The sequence below is a fragment of the Drosophila navojoa genome, chromosome 2, assembly GCF_054131105.1.
Source record: "Drosophila navojoa isolate 15081-1374.11 chromosome 2, UAZ_NAV_1.0, whole genome shotgun sequence".
In the NCBI taxonomy this organism is placed as follows: domain Eukaryota; kingdom Metazoa; phylum Arthropoda; class Insecta; order Diptera; family Drosophilidae; genus Drosophila; species Drosophila navojoa.
Genome location: NC_142890.1, coordinates 19,408,646 through 19,430,660, shown reverse-complemented (window position 1 = coordinate 19,430,660; position 22,015 = coordinate 19,408,646). Strand labels below are relative to the sequence as shown.

The window sequence follows — 22,015 nt, the reverse complement described above, 5'->3', positions numbered from 1 at the left end:
ATGCTGTAGGAGAATGCAATAAAACTTGAGTAAATAATTTGCCAAAGTATCAGTGCGCTGCCGCCATATTGTTTACACCGTTAGCTGCAGCAGACGCCATTTTGTATTGCACTGGTATTTATTTGCCATTGCGAAGGACTTCTGTGTCATATTTATCAACGTCTGTGGCAAATAATTTTATTAACTTTCGCACAGAAACTTTAACTTAAATTGAGAGTGAGCGAGAGAGAGAGATAGAGAGAGAGAGAAGGAGAGAGCGAGAGCGAGAGACTGTGAACTGTTTGCGAAAAGTTTTGGCTAGAAACAGGTACAGTGTCTGAGCCTCTCTCAGTCTGAGCCTCGTAATTGTGGACTCCAGTCCGATGTCCGGACGTGTGGCAGTCAACTTTATGCTCTACTAGGCACTATCTGCAGTGCATATTTTATTATTATCGTTTGCGCAAATAAATAGACTTTTGCGCAAATTACAAAAGGGCACAACTAGCTCGGCTAGCTGTGCGTTGAGCAACGTTGGCAACTCTGGCGGAATGCATCCGATGCCGTTTGTTGTCGCTGGCGACAAAAACTTTGCCCAGATCTAATCAAAAATTCACTTAAAAAGTTTGCGCTTGCCCTCAGTTCCACGGCCAGCCGGTGCGAAACAACTTCAAGTGCAGACCCCCCAGTTCTCGCCCCAACCCGATTCCAGCGAATTGTTGCAGTTCCATTGTTGCAGGCGACGAGCGCCTTATAAATTGTGCTCTTTGCCGTGCGACAAGGTGAAAGTTAAACAATCAGCGATCATTTCGAGCAGCTTTTAATAACTGCGAAAGCGCAAACGATGCAAAAAGTGCTTTAAGCCCTGGCTAAGTTTCTGGAATTCTGGGCTGGATTTAAAGCCTGATAAACCGAGAAATTGACAGCAAGGGTTTGAATTTTATTAAAAATAATTACTATGTGTATTGCATTGTCTCTGATCATTCGCTTAAAATCTAGATTCCTGACTAGCATGGATAAATGTAGAAATTTTTAATTAATTACTATTACTAAGTAGCATATTAGAAGTTTTAGGTAAACGAATGTGCATATAAATTTGTCTGTTTTGTTGTTCACCTGTTAAAGAAATTCGCCAAATATTATACAACATACGCACAACTATTCAGCTTATATGGATATTAACTTTGATTATGATACGCATTGATTTTTGATGGCTTAACTGTTACTCCTAGACAATCAAATTAAGGTACATTGATTGGCCAACTGTCAGCTGCCAGAGCTGTCAATGGACTCGATGTGAGCAAGCGAGAGGAATCACCATTTACACTTCAGACTGTCCCATTTCTCGTAGAGCTTTCATTGAGTGGCATAAATAAAGCGACGATTTCAATATGCAATAGAGAAATAAAAGTGCGAGAATCCAGCAACCAAAATTGAGCAACTGCAACTCCAAGCAAGTTTAGTCAAAATACTGGAGTCGCTTGCTCCTTTCCCAGCTGTTCGGGCCAAGATGTTGCCAAACAATGCGCCAACAAATTGCAACAAAAATTTCTGCTGCAATCTCAAGATTTTCAAGTGCAACGTTATAAAAGGCGCTGACAGAGAGCTTGTGCTGCCTGGCTGCTGACTTTCAAAATACCCTGTAAACGTAGGGTTTGAGAATGCTAAAGGAAATGAAATTTTATTAATATATACATATGTATATGTATATGTCTTTTTGATCTACGTATGGAATATATTATAATGTCAAGCGCTGCTCAAGAGGAATTCTTTTAAAAATATGTTGGAATTTACTTATCTTATACATATGTATCAACTACTGAATTAGTTATTCTTATGTATATTTCCTCTTTATTCGTAATTCAATTAAATATATATTCCTTTCTTTAATATTCGATCTATTTACAGGGTATGTACTCGTCTCTCTTCTATCAAATTATTCGCTAAATTTCAAATAACTTGCAATCAAGGTGCAGAGGCTACTTGCACTTACTCTGCCGTCTGCCTCTCCCTCTCCCACTTCCACTTAGTGCAACGTCTGCGTATTGCGGCATGGGCTGGGTGGGCGTGGCTGGCTGGTTTTTCCTAAACGCTGTCGCGTCTGGAAATCAATTTAAGTTAACTCAAGTCTATTGTTTCAGCGTCTGTTGGCGCTTTAACCAGAGCTCACAGTCTCCTTTCATTCCATTTCACGGAAGAGCAGCAAAGAGAGACAGAGAGAGAGAGAGTGAGAGAGAGAGAGTGAGAGCGGGATAGGGATGTGTCGCGGGAGCAGGCTCTTTGTAGCTAGGAATTTTTATGAGCTGTCGTCGGGGACGACATCGGCCTTCTATCCAGCAACTTCAGACTGCGACTGGCTTGTTAATATTTCACCTAGATTGATACTGGGGAGCTCTGGAGTTTCGGGGGGGAGGACAAGGGACACGGGGCAATGGAATTTCATTATACGCAGCCAAAGCCAAAGGACAAAGACATGTTTTTAATAGTTTCGCATGTTTGCGCTGCCTGCTTTATTCAGTATCATTTTTTTAGCTCGATCTTTTTTTATATTTATTTTTTTTTGGTATGCTAGAAGTTGCTGGCTTTTTGCTGCAGCTGCATATTTAAGAAGCGAGCTCGGCACACAAAATGCATAATTCTTTTGGTTTTGGGTAAGAGTAAAGATTTAAGCTGTTAAAGTATTGAGAAAAGTAAATGAAACAGCAAATTTAGACATATTCCAAAGAGTTACTAATAGTGATGGCAAAAACTATTTATTAATCGATTATTGAATCATATAATTAAATGTAGCAGTGCGATTATCAATCGGATTTAATCGAGGAATAGTGGAACTTAATAGTAAAGGTGATTTCCAAGGAATAGAGAAATAATAACAAAGTAAACAAGATTTTAAGAGTTAAGAGCTTCAACTATATTAAAAGTATATCTGACACTCAACATTGAGGGACATTGAGGTCTTTGTAGAGCCGAATGGAGGCCAAAATATTTCTATTGCTGTTCCCGATGCTGCTTTGGTTGGATAGCGTTTCAGCGAGGCTCTTGTGTCTTAATGAATTTATATTGGATTGCCGAAGTAATCCCAGGGGCATGCCGCTGGATTTGAAGCTAGTAGGTTGATATCAAGTCAATATAGATATAGGTATATAGATTGATTCGATGCAAATTGTTTTACAGCTTAAGGGCATATGGCATGAGGTGGCCCGTTTCCCCAAGTCAAGTGCCGTAAACTGCTTGACGGTGGAGTTTCCGGAGAGTGCGAGCCGAGAACTGAAAATAAAGTTGTCCTACGTAAGCCACATTGGTCGCAAGGTTAAAAGGGCCGAGGACACAGCTACATTTCCCATGGACGCTCTCACCAATAACAGCATATTTCAGACGACATATCAGATGCGCGATATGAAAACATTTTTGCGTTATGTGGTAGTCTATAACGATTACTTAAATTTATCCTTGGTTTGTGGCATTTCACCAATCACACCCTCCGTCATGGTAAAAATGTTTTCGCGTAACAAAACAATGGACTCCAAAATCAAGGATTTAGTAAATCAGCAACTGGAGAAAACTCCACTGAAACGGGGCTTTATGTGGCTGGATAATTCTAACTGTGATAGAGCAATCTGCATAAATGTCAGCCCAAGAATTATTCTAACGCTTACTATTGCATTTGCACTCTTAAATCAATACACAACTTGATAGCATATGAAATCTTGCATGCTTTGACTTTTTAATTGGCAGGAAACAAAAGATTTCTGTTTAGCAATGCATGTAGATAAGATCTTATATATTAACTAATCTTAACTATTTAAAAACGCAAATCAAGTTATGGCACCTTCTGACTGCATAATACTCGCCAAAAACTGACTTAAAAGTAATATAACTACGACATATTCCTAGCTGAAAATTACGGTCAACCATGGTAAAAATTTATGTTCGACGATATATATACAACTGTTGATCCGCATATGGAAGAGGCCAACAGTGATCCAGTTATTGGTTTTGGCAGTTCACAGACCCAATAAGCTCGTTTTACTTCGTGGGCGAGCAAAAAAGAAACACATCATGATATGGGATTATTCACCTTTACAAGAACCCAATAAAAGTCTAAATATAGATAATAGATCGATAACATAATCTCAACTATATTTTTCGACATATCTGGGGTCTGGGCTGCTATTTGATAAGCCAAGTTATATCAATTGGCCGTCACATGAGTCAGTCGTTAGTCCGATTCGGAAGTGTGCAGAACTTTGGTATGGAAACGAATATAATTGGCCTGTTGCTCTTGGCACTGAGTTGGACGCAATGTGTGCATTCGCAGCTACCAAACTTTCCCGAACTGCCGGCGAATGTGAGTTGCGTGACAGAAATGCATCGAGACCCAATTGATCTAGCAGCTGTAAGTTGACTTTTGGCAGGCACTGTTGAAAGCATGCTCCTCTGGGAGTTGATACTAACCTGATTTCCTTTGCACAGATGTCGGGCTATTGGTACGAGATTGTTCGCGCTCCGAATATGGATATTATGAAGTGTTTGAATGTCTCTGTGCCGCCGACTGCAGATACGGAATTGAACCTTCAATTGGAGTATATCGAGACGATTAATCCCAAAAAGCCATGGATCGTTAAGGAGACTCTGTCATTTCCCTGGGATGACAAAACTTCGAATGGTGTTTTTCAAGTCAAATATGAGTCCCCATTAATGAACTTATCGCTCTCCTATAAAATACAGTTCTCTGATCCTAAACACCTGGTCGTACTCTGCGGTTATGCGGCCTCTGCGTCATTGCCAATCGTCAAAGTATTCGCACGCCAGCCCGAGATCCCTAAATACCAGATGGTTTTAATTAATAATCTGGTGCACGCTAGTGGCTATGCCGATGATATTATTTGGACGGAGCAATCGCCAGATCGCTGCAATGCTGCAGTTCGCCCAGAAATGGCAATCCTAACCGTATTCGCCTTGGCTATCATTAGAACTCTAGGTAACTAGGGTGTGTTTATCGTTATAGTGCCAGAAAATGCTTCTAAGTAATATTTTGTTATTATTGTAGTTTGTGATAAGTCGTAATTTCACAGTGTGTGTGTGTATTATTATTAATAATATATAAAATAATAATATTTATATATTTTTATATAAATAATTATATATGTTATCTAAGGTATTATATATATTACATTATGTGTAGAGCACAGAGTGATGTCAAATGCAGTTCTTATAACATTGTATGTTTATATGAATTGAGGAAAAAAGTTTTCCTTATATAAGTCTTTTTGTTTTCATGATAAGAACTAAATATCATAAGTTCCACATGCAGCTATTTATGAGCTCGCCAATCATAAAGATAGCAAGTTAAGTTTCTTAAATAGTTTAATCTTTAAGAAATAGCTTTCATTAGTTGTGTCAAATATAGATCAAGTATTGGCTTAGGTAGGTGTTTTGTTTAAGCAAGGTTTATCTTGAAAGTCATAAAACAGATTTTAATTGCATTCTAATACTGACAGTACAAATTTCTTTTTTTGCCACACGATAAGATACCCATGTTTATAGAGCATGTATGTACATATAAAAATTCAATTTGTAGTATTCATATCATGCATGTGACTCAGTCAGTTGTCATTTAGTGAACGACAACTGACTCTCTTAGTTTTTCACTCTCTCTCTCTATCTACCTCAATGATTTCTGCTCTTAGCCTTTGTCTCTTTCTCTCTCTCTCTCTCTCTGAGTGTTTTTAAAAAGTATAGATTACATTTATATACGCATAGCAATTGTCTGATAAGCACGGCATTCGCATTATAATGTGAATTAGTTGCTTGGCGGATGCTGTAGAGCACAGATGACTCTGGCATGGCAGTCCAGCAATTTGTGGTGCTCTTTCTGGTGCTCGTTTCGACGAGCTGTGCTCAATATCTACACAAGCTTACGAGTCTGAGACGCTTCTCGTGCAGTCGAGATGCTCGGGAACAGCCACTTAATCTAACTGCTGTAAGTGGAAAGCTTTACATTGCTATATACAATACCGACCGAGCACTTCTATCCCCCCTCTTAGATGTCGGGCTATTGGTATGAGGCAGCTCGCATACCTAACATGGATATTATGAAGTGCCTGAATGTTTCGGTGCCGCCAACTGCAGATGGAAAACTCAAGCTGAGGCTGGAGTACATTAGCACAATCCATGGCGAAATTCATGCTGTCAAGGAAACGGTTTCATTTCCATGGAATAATTTCACCAAGACCAGCATATTTCAGTTGCATTATAAAACTGTCAAAATGAACGTCACAGTCACCTATAAGGTTGTCTATAGCGATCCTCAACTGATGACCGTACTCTGCGGCTACTCGAGCATCTCGCCTTTTCCGCTCTTCAAACTGTTGACGCGTCAGCGAAGGTTAGATCAAAGTCTAATAGATATTCTTCAAGCGGAGGCCGATCGAATGGGCATCGGCTCACAGATAATCTGGACAGAGCAATCGCCGGATCAATGCAGTGCTGCAAATCGTTTGGCAACAAATATTATAACAATATTTTTATTGATTTCTCTATTGAACTTGTGCAAATGAAATTATCGCGTTTAGTTTAGGGTGTAACTACTGTAGGTACTACGATATTAGTTATTTTGTGAGTACTATAGCTGCTGTTACTACTACTACTACTAGTAGTAGCATTAAGAGAGAGCAAAAGTCATAGTATTAGCTGAGATTGTAGTTGTTCAACAAGTACAGATTAGTTATTACTACTACTATTTTACTACTACTACTACTTTTTTACTACTACTACTATTTTACTACTACTACTACTTTTTTACTACTACTACTACTACTACTACTATTTTACTACTACTGCTACTACTACTACTATTTTACTACTACTACTACTACTATTTTACTACTACTACTACTACTACTACTACTACTACTATTTTACTACTATTACTACTAATCCATGTGATTATTTTTACATAGTTACCTACTATAAAGATACTATAGCAAAAAGTACTAAAGACTTGCACTGCTGCTACTACTACTACTATTACTTATGCTCTAAGCACCGTTGCTCACAGCTGAAGTAATAGTAGTAGTAGTAATAGTAGTGGAGGTACGGGTATTTAGTACTTTAACTATATTATATTAGTTTAATGGCGTTATTTCTTCAATATTTTCGCAACGCGGTTTATTGCGTTTTTGTAAATGAAAATATCATGAATAACTGTACCATTATTTTGTTTACAAAATAAAATAATTAGAGCTCTCTTACTATATACTATACCAAATTTGTTTATATCTCTTAAAAGCAGTTTCCTCAAGTTTATGGAAATATACTATGCTTCTATGAAAAGTTTATCATGCATAGTTATATAAGCCGTTTGTTGATACTCATGCTTTTTTTTTCAATTTCTGTCTCAATTTTCGTTTCTTGTTTTTTGCTGATAAGCGATTTGTATTCAGATTAAATCAATATGTAGTATATGTACTATTTTCTGGGTTCAATGGTTCAATTTTGAGGGCTGTGCCTCAACAAGCTCATATGAGTGCAATTTTATAGCGAGTTACGAAGAGTACTAGTGGTAAGTTGAAGGTGCCTGGCTAAAAGATCTCCTGTAATCGGCAATCATATAATTTACTAAATATGATGATGCAAGTTCGTTTCGAATAATCTATAAAGCATTTAAAGTAGCTCATTAAAAATCTTGGTAAGTAATCTGAATATATATAGATTAGTAGTATTCTTCTTAGCAATCTATGATTATCTATTTGATTTATCTACTATTTCCAAATGTACAAACCCTCACTTCAGAAATTTGTAGGGCATTGTAAAACATCATGAAAAATGTTCCCTTACTTTTTTGTTTCCTTTGCAATTTTCATTTTTATAAACTGACGGCTACAAAATAAAGCGAATAGACTGGAAATGCTTTAAGCAGCGCCCTTGGCTTGAGTTTCAGCTTCAGCTTCAGCTTCAGCTGCAGTTCTGGCTTCAGCTTCTGCTTGAACTTCATTGACTTTTCGGGGCAGCTATTGAGCTGAAGAACGGACCTGGACCGTCTGTGGCTTCGCTCGTCCATAGATTGAAGTCAATGAAGTGCAAATCGTGGCGCAGTGGCCACTTTCATTGATTTGATGCGTTTGCGTGATGCTTGCGGTTGTTGCATGCTTCACAGCAGCAGAGCAGCAGCAGCGGCAGGAGCTGTTTACCCAAAGCTAGCCAAGTGAAATTGAAAGCCCTCTTGGCCCCCATAATTGTGTCCAGTTGCCTTTCTGTTGGCTTTTCATAATGGCGTTCGTGTGAGTGTGCGTGTGTGTGTGTGTGTGTGTGTGTGTGAACAACATGATTACTTGGCCAAAGCCGATTCGACGTAAATCATGCGATGACTCTGCGAAAATGGCACAAACATGCTAGACCCAACCACGCCCCCTTCCATGTGCTCTCCGCCTCTTTGATCCACACAGCAAACTACAGAAAAAGCGAAAGTTAATGTAGCACATGAGGTCGCCAAAGAGCAGAAGAGTTAACCAGAGTTTTGATTGCGCTGCTCTGCCTACGTGGTTCAATTACTTTTGACATTTCCCTTAATAAATGTATAGCACGCTTCACGGCGCACACCTTTGTGGTGGTGGCACATTCTGTAGGGTTTAGATGTAGGCCTAGGGACAGGCTTGAGAAATTGGTAAATTGTATTCCCTCAACTCCCACAGGCCGAAAGCTAAAGAAGGTTTTTAGGTTTTTATTATTTTTATAATTCATCGATATACATTTCTCATGTAAACGTGCTCGGGGTTAATTTAGTGCAAAGCAAAATTGACCTCAATGTAACTCAATCGAGAGAGCATATTAAAAGTAAAAGTGGAATAGGAATTTATAAAAATTTCTAAATTTTCATTTGAATGAAATATTTAGAACTAGAATATGAATGAGAATATGAAAGCTCTGTTAAACGGGGGCTATCATTTATCAAATGCAAATTTAATTTTTCGCTTCATCTCATCTCTGATTGTCTGTTTGCTTCTTTCGCCGTTTCTGTTTTTCTTTTACTCTAGCACTATTTTTCTGCCTATTTCTTTTGCTTTCTCTGCCTGAATATCTTTTTTTCACTTCGATTTTCCATAGCCGATTGTTGACTTTATGCCACGTAAAAGTCGCGCATTTGACAGCAAATTGAATCGAATCGATTTGAATTCATAAATCAGCGAAGCGTTGACAAATTAAGTATCTGAGAAAATCATATCAAGAAATTTGCATTGCAAAGTGTCTGCCTCGATAAACGTCAAGTTAATTAAATTCACACCCACACACACACACTCACACATTGAGCGGGATAATACGATTGTGATACAAAATATATGCGTTAAGTTAAATGTCGGGAATAACAACTAAGGAATAGAGCTCTCGCACTGAATAGAGTCCGTTCGACTATCAGATGATCCTTAGTGATTGTATATATAATATTTAAGTTTCCTTTACAGTTATCTTGCTAGAGACTGCTTTGGATCAATTCTCTTTAGCCTTTATATACCCTTTGGATACCATTGATGCTGTGCGCTGTGGCCGCTTAACGAGCGAACGGTTTATGTGCTGCTACAGGGTATAAAAATGTGAATGTGATTGCAATTGAGAAAATCAAAAGCTTGCCCAACATACAAAGGCAAGAAGGAAAACAAAATGGGAAAAGAGTAGAAAGAAAATGGTCGTAAAATCAAATGAAAATCGATTGACGTTTAAAGTGAAATTGCACAATGTTTGCAATAAAATGTTGGCGCTGTAAAATATCGCCAGAGTCGAGCTGCTGCAGTCGCCGCATGACCAGTGTTGCCACACTGCCCAAACATGCTGGTGCGCTGCTGAAATGACGTAGATAAAAACGCAATCAAACAACAAAAATGTCCTCGCTGTGTGCGCGTGGCATTCGGCAATGCCATATGTTTGTATTTGTATTTCTTTTGTTTGTCTTTATGTGTATGAATGTGTGTGTGTGTGTGTAAATGCACTCGAGCACGCGCAGCGGCGATGAAAGCCACGATAACGATAGCAACAACAACACTTTTAAGATAAAAACTCACTACGGTCTTTGAACACTCTGCAAATTGAAGTGGATGGGAATGGGAAATTTCCATGCATATTTTATAACGGTGTGTGCTTATAAATAATATTAAGCTGGATATATTTGTTTATCTTATATTAAATATATATTTTTCTAAGATTATTTTGGTGTACCTATTCTTTTCATCATGAGTGTATATTTAATTAAATTAAAATTAAAATGTAATTTAATGAATTAATCACTTTTTAACATGCATCTAACTTAACATATATTATACAGAATATAGTGCAATATATGACTATTTAATAACAGGATACACAATTTTTATAAAACAACAAATCATATAAAAATAATTAATATATATTGATTAAATTTTCTTTTTACTTCATATGTATATGAGATTAAACTGAGATGAGTGCAAAGCTCTTATAATAACTACAACACCCACTGTTATACAGTTATATGTCAAGCAGCGACACGAAGTAACAGAGCAAAGCGACAATCAATCGACGCGTCGACGCTGACGCCGACGCCGACGGCGACGCGAACTTAACAGTGTTAAAGAGTTGTCATTGTGTTGTTTGCAGAGTTGTCGCTCGTGCGATGGCTCGCTTGTTTGGCTGCTGCTGCTGCTGCTGCAGGCTCTGTGTAAAGATATTGCAGTTGCAACGTGTTGAAGTGGCGCTTCGGTAAAATTGTGTCAAACTGTGATTGCATTTTTGTAGCTGACTTTCAATTGCTGTGGCTCCGACTGTTTGACTTTGCCACTCTACGTATGTGTGCGTGTGTGAGCGTGTGCGTGCGTGTGTGTGCGTGTGGGCGTGGCAGTGTTAAGTGCTGTCACATGCAGAGAGCCGAGCAGAGCTTTTACAGCTTTTTAAATGCAATCGTTGTCTGACTTGATGCATCTCCATTCAGGCGCATCCCATGAAGTTATGTCAAGTTCAATGCGGATTATTCAAGCGACAAAGAAGCCCAAAGTACTTGACATACATATATGTAGTTCAAACATTAGCGAATTGGATTGGTTACGAAGGATGGAAGATGCGGTAAAATTAAGCATTAGATAATGAGGGTTTTTAAGTGGAAGCGAAGTACTTTAGGATTTCATGATGTAATCCGTATTTTAATGGGATAGCAAATGATTAAGTGTGTGAGATTACTGACTGCAGCCTATAGCTATGATGGCACTTTAAATATAATATTAATGTTAAATACTAGGAACTAATAAATAAAATTTAAATTAATTATTTAGTTTAGAATTTCCGCTGTTAATGCAGATATAATCTGGCCTTGGAGTCTTCTGGAATTGATATTACTTAATGTTTTCTAATACTTTGAGATTTTCGATGGCAACTTCATCTGCTAGCTTCACTTTATAATATATTCGTGCACAACTCCTTCAAGTGATTATCAGGCCATAGAAAATGACATTTTGGAATAGCTTTCGAGCACAACCAGCATCGAGGATAATAAATGAATGTGGCCCGTTAAATAAACTAAAAAGAAATAATAAGTAGATAAAAAAAGAAAATCACTCGTAATTCCATGGGGTATTTTCGTGTGCGGGGCGGTTAGAGGGGGAGAAAATCGAGTTGATAAATTGTTGCCAGCATTTGGCAACGGTAGAAGAAATGGCATATCCGTTGGCTGTTCATAAGCAAACGGAAGCAATAATAAACTCGGCAATCAGTTGTCAGTGCGTAATGGAAACTTCGCAGCACTGCCAACTGGAGAAATGCAGCCAGGGAAGACAAATGATTAGCAAGGACTCACGTGCAGCAGCCAAAAACTCAAAAACTGGGTTAAGCAGCGCGCGTGATCTTTTGCCAGAGTCAGAGCTATACCTATATGGATATATAGATACATACATATATGTATATAATCGTACGTACATATGTATATAGGTAAATGCTGGCCCCTGTCAGCTTGGCCAAAAGCGACGCGCAACAGCAACAACTTTGACCATTTTTCAAAAGCATTAAAAAGAGACGAAACCCCATGCTCCACACTGCATGCAGCATGCTGCATGTTGCACTTCAATGCACCATTCAATATGCTCGGCACGTGCCGCAGCAGCAGCAGCAGCAGCATCAGCAGCATCAGCATCAGCTTCAGCAGGAGGAGCAGCATCAGCAGTAGCAGCAGTTGCTGTTTACGGCCACGCCCACCGAGTAACCTGGGCCCAGGTCGTAAAGTGCCTGCTATTTACTGAGCGCCCCACATAGCCCAGAAGTTGAGTAATGATGACCATGATGCTGCACATCCTGCCTGACTGCCTGGCTGCCCGGCCTTCCCCCTCCTGCCTCCTGCCTCCTGCCTCCTGCCACCTACTTGGATATATCGGGGCATACGTCTTGAGGTCGTGGCTTATGCAAATATGAGCACATATGCTCTTGATGTGCAGCTCGACCGATTGAAATGCTAAATGTGAGCTGATCATGATAAGGCTATAAGTACTTTTCAGATGAAATATATGCTATCCATGCATCTGCTTTAGTTGCTCTTTTTTTTTACAGCTAGCAGTGGAAGAGCCATAAATTATAATAGCAGCAAATAAAATATGAAAAAAATAAATAAAAATAGCTTTGTAGCTTTGCTTAGCACTTTTCCAAGGTTTTTCAATTTTCCAGCAGTTGAAGCTTAAAATGTAATCTATAATATGTTAACGGATCCAACATCTAGTCCACATAATAGTATACTCAAATAATACGCTCCTTTCACTATACTTAAATATCAATACAGTGCTTCAGCTATACTTTGAATACTTTGTTTATCCCACATATACCCCTATGGCTGAACTGGCATACCCAAGAAACTTTGGCAGTAATCCCTGAAAATATACTCAAATTTAAAGTGCAAAAGTTTTACTTTGACCAACTGCTGCGATTGCTGTCACATAACTTTTTGCCAGCATTTGCTGCATATACTTGCTGTTTTTTTTTCCTAGTCGCAGAAATTCAGATGTCAAATTCAAATGTCAAATTAACGTCCGCAACAATTGTAAAACTTTGTGGCGTTAAGTTGAGCGCATAAGGCGACACCTAGCGACAGTTTTGTGCAGCTGAGTTTCAGTTTTGCCTTTTACATTACGAATTTTTGGTGAGTTTTATAGGACTTCTCCCTCATGAACAGACAATGCAATCCAATTAGATTAATGCAGCCCAACAATGACACTTAATAATTGTCTCTCGATGTCTCACGCCCAAACTTCCGTCCTTCCTCCGTTTGCTATATAAATCAGCCTGCAACCAAATATGAATTTAATTAAAGCGTTTTTATGACAACAGACGCTCGCTGGTCGTGTGCCTGTTCTCCCGCCCTCTCCCAGGCCCACTCGATCTGCGACGCACTTTAAAATATTGCCAATATTGTCTAGTCAGTTGCGTAACCTCCGTAACACTCCGACTCTGCGGCCCACAAGCATTTTCCTGGCTCTACCATGCATTAGGCTTATTAGACGCACACGCGACTCGCAGACATACCCTGCACACGGGCAATGTGCAACGGTCGTCAGGGCTGACATGCCACGCTGTATGCATTGCACGCCCCAAACCATTCCCCCTCTCCACTCGTCCCATCAGTGCTTGCCGCAAACATTTTACGCATCGAAGGAGCTGCAACGAATCGCTGTGGGTAGCTGAACTCTGTGAGCATTTGTAGCCATTGAACTGGACTCTCAAGCAGGGCTGCATAACAAATAAAATGCTTTTAGTGCTTTGAATTACTTCAAATAAAAAACGGGATGTTTTTTGATAGATTCTTTTTTTATATTTATTTTTAATCAAATTGTATTTTTTATATTTAAAGCACTTCTTTATTTCAAGGATCTACCAGTCTAGTCTTGTACTTCTTATTATCTATCTTTTCTCATATTAATTTCCCTGCCTAATTTTGATATATTTCATTGTCATAATACCATTACGGCTTTGCATTGATGCATGCAAATCCTGATTATTTGTTGGACACGCGTCACCGGACACCCCACTTTCAACTGTCGCGACATGTCACGTGCCCCTCTGACAATATGGCCACGTTGCGTGCAGCAGACGAACGGTACATTGCCAGGGTTACCAACACTGTCTGGCTAGCATTTCAGTACAGCAATCAAGAGTTGCTCTGGCGTAAAAAGCTGCAAAGAGTGGGAGAATATTGTGGAAAATTAGCCAATTCCACATATCTACGTGGCATTTCATTAATTTCAAAGGGTGCAAATATGAAAAACAGATCTGCTAATTCTTTGAATAATCTGGAACGTAGCATAAGAATAGTATAATTACATTTTTTTTCAGCTAAGAAATAATGTAGATGGGACAAGCTCTTTCACGATGGATCCTTTCTACTTACTCTTAGTATTGAATTAGAGTACAAAAAGTCACAGACAAAGTTTATTGTATTTTCAGATTAGCTCCCTTATGGTACTACTCTGATAGCTCGGTGCTTTCGTATTTCGGTATTCCTTTGAATATGTAGCTGAATTGGGTAATTTTTCGAAAATAACTCATTTCAAAAGACATTAAGGAATTAAGAAACAATCTAAGTATATGCAAAAGCTTACTTCGAATTTAAAGCAAATAAACATTTACCATTAGCCAAGTTAATAAACTTTGTATTAAATTAAACTGCTAGCTAAACAGACTTATCGAGATATCAACTATCGTATTTGCGTTTGGTTTATGTAAAACTGTGAAATGCGCACGTTTATAAATCAAAAGTGACTTTTAATTAAAAGTTGAAGTTGCCTTTCGCCAAGGGCGGGGTGGGGAGAGGCTTCTGTTCTATGCATATAAGATGCTGACGCCAAATGTCGTTCTTTGTCGTGGCTTAATTTTGTTTTGCCTGGCGCACCCTCATAAATCACAACGTAGGACGAGGGTTGCTGCCGACTCCACCCCTTGCATTAATTGAAGGTGCAAATGCGATGTACTCGCACCCCAAATGGAAAACAATAAAGGACAAACAGACAAGCCGGATGCTCTGCCATCCGAGTCGAATACGCAACAGTTTTTGATGTGCGTCCAGGGATTGGGTCACAAAAAAAATGGAATAAGTACTACAGGGGACTCTAACGGAAGTCTCGATGCCACTGTAAGTGACGGTAAAGTTCTGCCCAAGGGTTGTTAGACCGGGCTGCCATGGCGACTTTGGTTCGCCGTGGTGTCAACTTCTCTTGCGCCGTCAACTTAAATTATCATAACTAATAATCATAAACCTCGACTGCATTAGCTGGGCCCCGCATTTTGGGAAATGTGATCTGGTTGTTGGCTTAGACACATCATTGGGGAGTTTTTAAAAAACCTGCTAGGTTAATTGCGCGACTCTGGAGTCTTTAGAGAACTCGCGCCAATCAGGGGTAGCTCGGCTTTGCTACTCGGCTTAACATTATGTGCTTTTTTATAGAGTCTATAAACAATGATGAGTCAAGTGGGCTTACAGCTTGATGACTTGCAGCCTGTAAAGGCTGAAATTTAATTTTTTGCAACTTTTTATCTCTGTGTGTATCTCAATAATGTCTGCTGTAGCTTAAATGTTATTTAAAGATTAATTTTAAAAAATATTACTTTCAAGTTTTCTATATTATCATTTTTACTGATTGTCTTTCTCACTTTTGCGTGCGTTTGAGTACAAAAGCATTGTTAAAGCTTCAAAAACAAATATAGAGAGAGAGAAATTCAACACGACCGACCAATGACAAAAGTGGAATATGTGACTGCTGTTATAAAAGAGCTTTTTTCAATTGCTCACGCAGACGAGCTCAGTGGACTCCAATCAAAAGCTGAGAGCCACAGCGAGAGAGCGATCATTGTGGATGCTAAGAGCTCGCTCCATACACATTCGTAAGCTGTGCTCTATTCGATTCCGTTATCCTAATTGTGCTTGTTGTTGCATTGTCGCTGCTGCGAGCGTCGCTGTTAAGTGTTATAGTATTAGTGAGAACGCAGGCTTAGCATAGGCGTCTGCTTTACTGTGGAATTCAGTCTGCTGGCATTTGCTTAATTGCGATTCACGTACAATTGGTTTTCAATTATGTTTCATTTATCATTTGGTTTTTAGTTTCTATTTGGTTTGTACTAAAACTACTAGAGTCACTTTTATAAACTTTGAAATAAATTTCGCAATCGCTGGAAAGAGATGCATTTATATTATTTATTACTTTTAATTTTAATTTATTTTTTATTATTCAATATAATACTATACCATTACATATACCTTACTTAGATGCCTATTATACTGTATCGTTTATACCTTCTCCTTTGTCTATTTATTATACATAAAGAATAAAGAAACAATTTTGAGTGCATACTTTTGTTTTTTTTTTTTTTTTTTTTTTCAATGCAAATCGCTGCACGATTTTGATTAGTCTTTATTAGACCCGTTAGGCCCCATTATAATGTCTGTCTGCATGGGGACAAATTGACACAGGCTCTGTGCGCCAACCTCACACTTGCTCCCTGGGAGAAGCCGTGAACGCCAATGCGCCAGCAGACAATGGGCAACAAGGACGCGGGCAAAAGGATATAGAGTGTGGGGCAAACAGACGCAGCCGTAAGTTGCATGAAATTATGCTTTAATCTAATTAGCATAATTTGGCGGCAATGATGACGATGGGCGCTGAGAAACCCCAAAAGTTGCCATGCTGCTATTGCTGCAGTTTGAAGGCAGAGCGGGAAAAGTCCTCGTTTTTTGTTGGTTGTCCTGTTCGCAGATCCTTTGGGCGACAACAATTGAAATTGAAACTGCATTATGCACAACAGCAGAGCGACAGACACAGACGCCGCAAATTGTTGTTTGTACATACCCTGTAGGGATATTTGGTTGCTCATGTGTGTGAGAGGGAGTGAGAGATGTAGAGGAAAAAGTAGGAAGTTCTCTGAAATGAACTAGTTGACTTTAGAGATTAAGGACATCAGCTTCTGTCTCTCAGAGACCCATCGAAATGAATGCTTATTTCCTTTTCAATTTAAGCATTGGGTATCTGTTAGTCGAGCATGCCAGCTTTCCATTGTTCTTGCCACTCGAAAGTTTGTTTTTGTCGCTGCTTTTGCATTTCATTATGTCATTTTTGGTTACAGTTTGCGACGCGTCTGTTGTCGTTGTCGTTGTCGCTGCTTCAACTCGTATTTGCATTGCTTTTGTTGTTAATGCCATTTTGATTATGATTATGAAAATTTTGTTGCCTCTCCTGCTGCCCACACTCTTTCGCTCTATATTAGTGCCCCGCAGCGGCAGCAGTTTTGTTTACATGGCTCATTGTTTGAGCGCGTGGCGTATCCGCCCTGTTGTCCCGCCTGGAACGCAGCCGCCGCGCTGAGCGACGAGCGCCTTCCTCTTTGTGCACAGAACTCACTTAAATTCATATTTAAATTACATTTGCTTATAATTCTATATCCTTTTCGCTTAAATAAATAAATTGTGGTCTTCCTTTGCCAGCTTAAACCATTTTTCGTTGTCTTTTTGGCGGACTTTCCATTTTACTGTAATTGTTTTTCAATTTATGTATTAATTTGCGAAAGTTTTAATATATATTTTCTGCATGATTCTGATTTTAAAATTCTGCTTTTGAGTTGATTTTGCATTATATTATTTGTGAGCGCCTCAGTTGACTAAAACAACAGAACTGTTAATCAATCTGTAAATCTTTCTATGCAATTAACAGTTAATTAAATGTATAAGTTATGTTGAAGTCATGTTAATTTAACATTATTTCTGTAATATATGTATCTCTGTAAATTAACAGTTATATATTAAAATATGGTTAATATTTTACTAACATTCTTTCTTTCTTCTCCATATATCCTAGTGATTGAAGCAATTTTACATTCAACATGGGCAGTATTAAATTGCTCTTAACTCTTATGAAAGAACGCATCGATAGCACTTATATAGAGCACACATTTGTGTTATTATCCTCTTAAAGTTCCATGAAATCTTTTACCTGTAATAAACTCAAACCCAACTCTCACTACTCTCACCCCGATAGGGCAAAGGACTCATCAATTTGAAGGTCTTTAGCGTATGCGGTGCATAAATGAGACTTAACGCGTTCGCTTTTACTTACTGCTCCATATAATTACACTTGCAAAAATGTACTGAAAAACTCACAGTGGATGCATGGATAAGGAGTGGCCTGGGTGGATGGATGGAACTGCGGCTGCTGCCATATGCGCTCACGTATTGCACGTATCATAAAAAGGATAACAATATAATCAGCTTAATGAGTGGCTCCGGCTGCTCCACAGCTTCGCTGAATGAGGATGCGACAGCTCCAAGAGCTTTACTCTCGCAGTTGTTGCCGTTCTCGTTTTTTTTTTTTTTTTTTTCTTTTTTTTTATGCACTGCTGCTTTGTTTTTGGCATCGATGTGTTGGAGGGGGGAAGCCGGTGGTGGGTGTGGCAGTTGTTCCTGCTGCGTGTGGACCATTGACTGTGCGTTGTCACTGGGTGCTGTTAAGCCTTGTGTAAGCAACGTACTTTGTCTGTACTGCGTACCAGCCAGGCGCCCGCCCAGCTTTTAACAGCCTTTGCATTGATTTACACAAACACACACACACACATAGACACACAGACTCTCACGCACACAAACGAAAGTTTAAAACAAGCGAACGGAAACGGAAGTGGGCTGCACGTGATGCTTGTTGAGGTGCCCGCAATGTCGTCCTTTCGCCTTCTTCTATCACAAACACTTGCGTCTTGACTTGACTTTGTGACGCTGTGTGCGTGTACCTCTGTATATGTATATACATATGCATATATATATATATGTGGCTGTGTGCTAGTATATGTATACCCCGCACAGCTGCTCTTTATTACACTTGCAATATGGGACATGATGCGATGTCGTCTCGCGTTTCCCTTCTGCTCAGCCCCCTCCTTCTCCCAGCATTCGTTCCGCTGCTTGTTTGTTGCCCCTTGTAAATTGGTTAAAAGTTAATCCGTAAATTTATGACATGCCAACAGCCATTTGGGACTGCGTAACGTCTGTCTGAGTTTCTTTTCTTTCTTTCTTTTTTGTTTTACACTTATTTTCTCCTTACGTGGCTTTGCGCTGTTGCGTGTCTGACTAGCTAAATGGATAATGATAATGGCAATTGCACTTTGAACTTGTAATTAATTCTGAATCCGGGTCTTCAGAAATCTAATTACAGTTAAGTACATTTGCTTAACGTCAAACTGAAGAGAGTTGGCTAGGTAGCTGTAAAAAGGTGAAAAGCTTAAACTGAATTTAGCGATTAGAAATAAAATCGGATATTATTATTTATATTTTTGACTTATTTATTTTATTTTATTTTTTTAATTTTATGGGGAAGTTACTTTAAGATATATGTATATTGGATTGGATTGGATAAGTATTATTTTACAATAAATTTTAAATATTATTTCAATAATTTTAAGAATTTTTAAAATATTTTCTTATATAAAAAGTTTTGTTGTATTTGTTCAATAGCTTAGATTCTAAAGTTGTACTTTATGAAAAAAATAATTAAAAATAAAAAACATAAATTATGCTTAAGAAACGATCAAGTTTATACATATTTGATTATTTTTATAATTTTTTTTTAATAAAGTTAAGATATTGATTTAATTTGATTAATTTAATTTTTATTGGCTACTTATTAATATTTAATAAAATAAATTGCAAGCCCAACTGAAATTAGTATTTAAAAAAATTATTTGTAAGCCCAAATGAAATTATAAAGCAATTTTTGTGTTCATAATAGCCAATACGAGTCGATTTCAAAGCTTCCTTCAAAATTCCCAAAGGACACGCAACTGTATCCTGAGACTCTATATTGATATTATTTCCTTCGGCTCGGGCTTGATTGCGAGCTGCTAATGAGCTCAATGCGAGTAGTTAGCGGATATGCAAAGTACATATGATTTAATTATGGAAATCAGTTGCTCGAGGTGGGCGTGGCACGCACGAGCCAATGCACGAGGGAGTTGAACGCAATGCCCGAAAGCGTAAATTAGGCGCCATTGTTGAGCAATTGCACAAGCGAATTGCACAAGAAAGGCTCTTTGGCAGGACGAGGTCCTTTAAAGAAAAGAGAGCAGGGGATGGAAAATAAAATGAAATAAAAACATAAATGATATGAGGGCTGCTTTAAACTGGGCCGGTGGTTTCCAAGGGTGGCAGGTCTTAATCAAGCAACCACCGTGGCAGGCGGCAGGCGTCAGGCGTCAGGGTAACCCGCGTGCCACTTGTTCGCGCTGTCATGGTGAATCCTCTAAGGATTTAACCCAATTTATGAATTTTCTCTTGTACGTTTTTCTTTTCTGCTTATTTGTATTTTTTTTTCCGTCTTTTGGCTGAGTAAAGCAAAATATTTGATTTTGTTTTGCTGGGCGCTTTGCTTTGCACTTCATTTTTCATGTGGCGCAAAAACCCGCCACCAAGGACACGCCGCTAAATCAATGAGATGCCGTGTCGCAAGTGGCAAGTGGCAAGCGGCAAGCGGCAAGTGTCAATGTGAGTGGCAGCAGCAGAACGTTGCCAATTTTGGCCGTGAGGCGAGCGAGTCTTGTGGCAGCTTCGTTGCGTATTTTTAGCTTCGAGCCACAACAAGCCGGCAGCAACATTGGCGGCGGCAGCAACAGGCCTCTGTGGTGGCGCCTCTGCTCCGGGTTCGCGCGCCTGTCACCTTAACGAGCTTAATGAAGAACTCATTAATCATGCACACATTTTGCATTCATATGCGACCCAGCTACTTGCCGCGACAAATCAATCCCCCAAGCCATTCGTCCGTTCACTCAGCCCTGCCAGCCACTCCTGCATCCGTCCATCCATCAATCAATCAATCGCTGCCGCTTTGCATTTGACTTCAAAGCGGAAATGCTTTTGTCAAAATATTTGCGGGCCGCTTTTGGCGACGGCTCGAAAGTATTATATCCGCGTAAGTGTCCTGCTTATGGTCATGATTGATGTCCTTCTCTAGTCATTAATGCACTCTGGCTCTGCTCTGGGCTCTCGTACAACATCCAGAGGATTTACTTCTAATGAGTGCCGAGACTGATGCAATCTCTAGTGTAACTAGCTGAGGGCAGAGCTGTCATTGGATTTTGTCAAACTGTCCGCCTTGAAATAGTAGTAGATCTAGACTTATTACTATTAATACTGTTGGTACTTCTGCTACTATTACAGTGGGTATAGTTTAAAGTGTACCTAAAATACTATTACTTCTCTAGGTACTACTCCTTTTAATAATGCGGCTGCTACTGCTTGTACTTGTAATACTCTTACGCTCTTACTACTGCTATTCCACTTTTACTGATACTATTCCACTTTTACTAAAACTATTACATTTATACTACTACTACTACTACTATTTGCCATTCTCACAACCACTACCACTGCTACTGCCACTTGCCATTCTTACTACTACTCTTACTAATATTACTATTTCTACTACTATTATTACTATTTCTACTACTATTATTACTATTTCTACTACTTGCCATTCTAAATGCCACTCTTACTACTACTACCACTACTATTAAATGCCACTGTTACTACTACTCCTAGTACTATTACTATTCCTACTACTGCTATTACGTTTATGGTACTCCTCCTACTACTATTACTATTTCTACTACTGCTATTACTATTTGCTATTTACTACTAAATGTCACTGTTACTACAACAACCATTGCTACTGCTACTCCTACTTCTATTTCTACTATTACTATTACTATTACTTGTCACTTTGATTACTATTACCACGGCTACTACTACTACTACTCCTACTTTTACTACTACTTCTTTTGCTACTTTTATCATTTACGCAACTCATATACTACTACTATTGGCATATTTCCTACATCAACTACTTCTTTAGCTATAATTCCTACCCCTGCTATAACTCACTTTACGCTCCATCATGAGAATTTAAAGCCCGTGGTTTGTCATTCTTACATCCTAAGAGACAGAAAGCAAACGCAGACAAGTCAAGAGAACCACAACAAAGCTGATGCTGAAATCTAAACCAATTACTCACCTAACCGC

The 22,015-nt window shown here is 38.9% G+C and overlaps 4 protein-coding genes across 5 annotated transcripts in view; 3 read left to right on the top strand and 1 right to left on the bottom strand.

The window, feature by feature from the left end:
- rump (heterogeneous nuclear ribonucleoprotein rumpelstiltskin) overlaps window positions 1-22,015 on the bottom strand; it is a 163,143-nt gene that overhangs the window by 60,375 nt on the left and 80,753 nt on the right. The gene's annotated exons all lie outside the window — the stretch shown is intronic.
- Window positions 2,901-3,685, top strand: LOC108659972 (uncharacterized). Its single transcript, XM_018113171.3, has 2 exons — window positions 2,901-3,084; window positions 3,151-3,685. Exons 1-2 carry the CDS (start codon window positions 2,947-2,949, stop codon window positions 3,667-3,669), a joined length of 657 nt encoding a protein of 218 aa, XP_017968660.3. The 5' UTR covers window positions 2,901-2,946; the 3' UTR covers window positions 3,670-3,685.
- LOC108649165 (uncharacterized) lies at window positions 4,150-4,965 on the top strand. The gene is made up of 2 exons (XM_018098180.3): window positions 4,150-4,372; window positions 4,450-4,965. Exons 1-2 carry the CDS (start codon window positions 4,184-4,186, stop codon window positions 4,963-4,965), a joined length of 705 nt encoding a protein of 234 aa, XP_017953669.1. The 5' UTR covers window positions 4,150-4,183.
- Window positions 5,779-11,004, top strand: LOC108659983 (uncharacterized). Of its 2 annotated transcripts, XM_089256388.1 has the most exons (3): window positions 5,779-5,959; window positions 6,024-6,364; window positions 10,413-11,004. In XM_089256388.1, exons 1-3 carry the CDS (start codon window positions 5,822-5,824, stop codon window positions 10,420-10,422), a joined length of 489 nt encoding a protein of 162 aa, XP_089112514.1. In that variant the 5' UTR covers window positions 5,779-5,821; the 3' UTR covers window positions 10,423-11,004. The 2 variants fall into 2 exon arrangements, with proteins under 2 accessions (XP_089112514.1, XP_017968671.2); XM_018113182.3 differs by lacking the exon at window positions 10,413-11,004 and having other exon boundaries at window positions 6,024-7,183.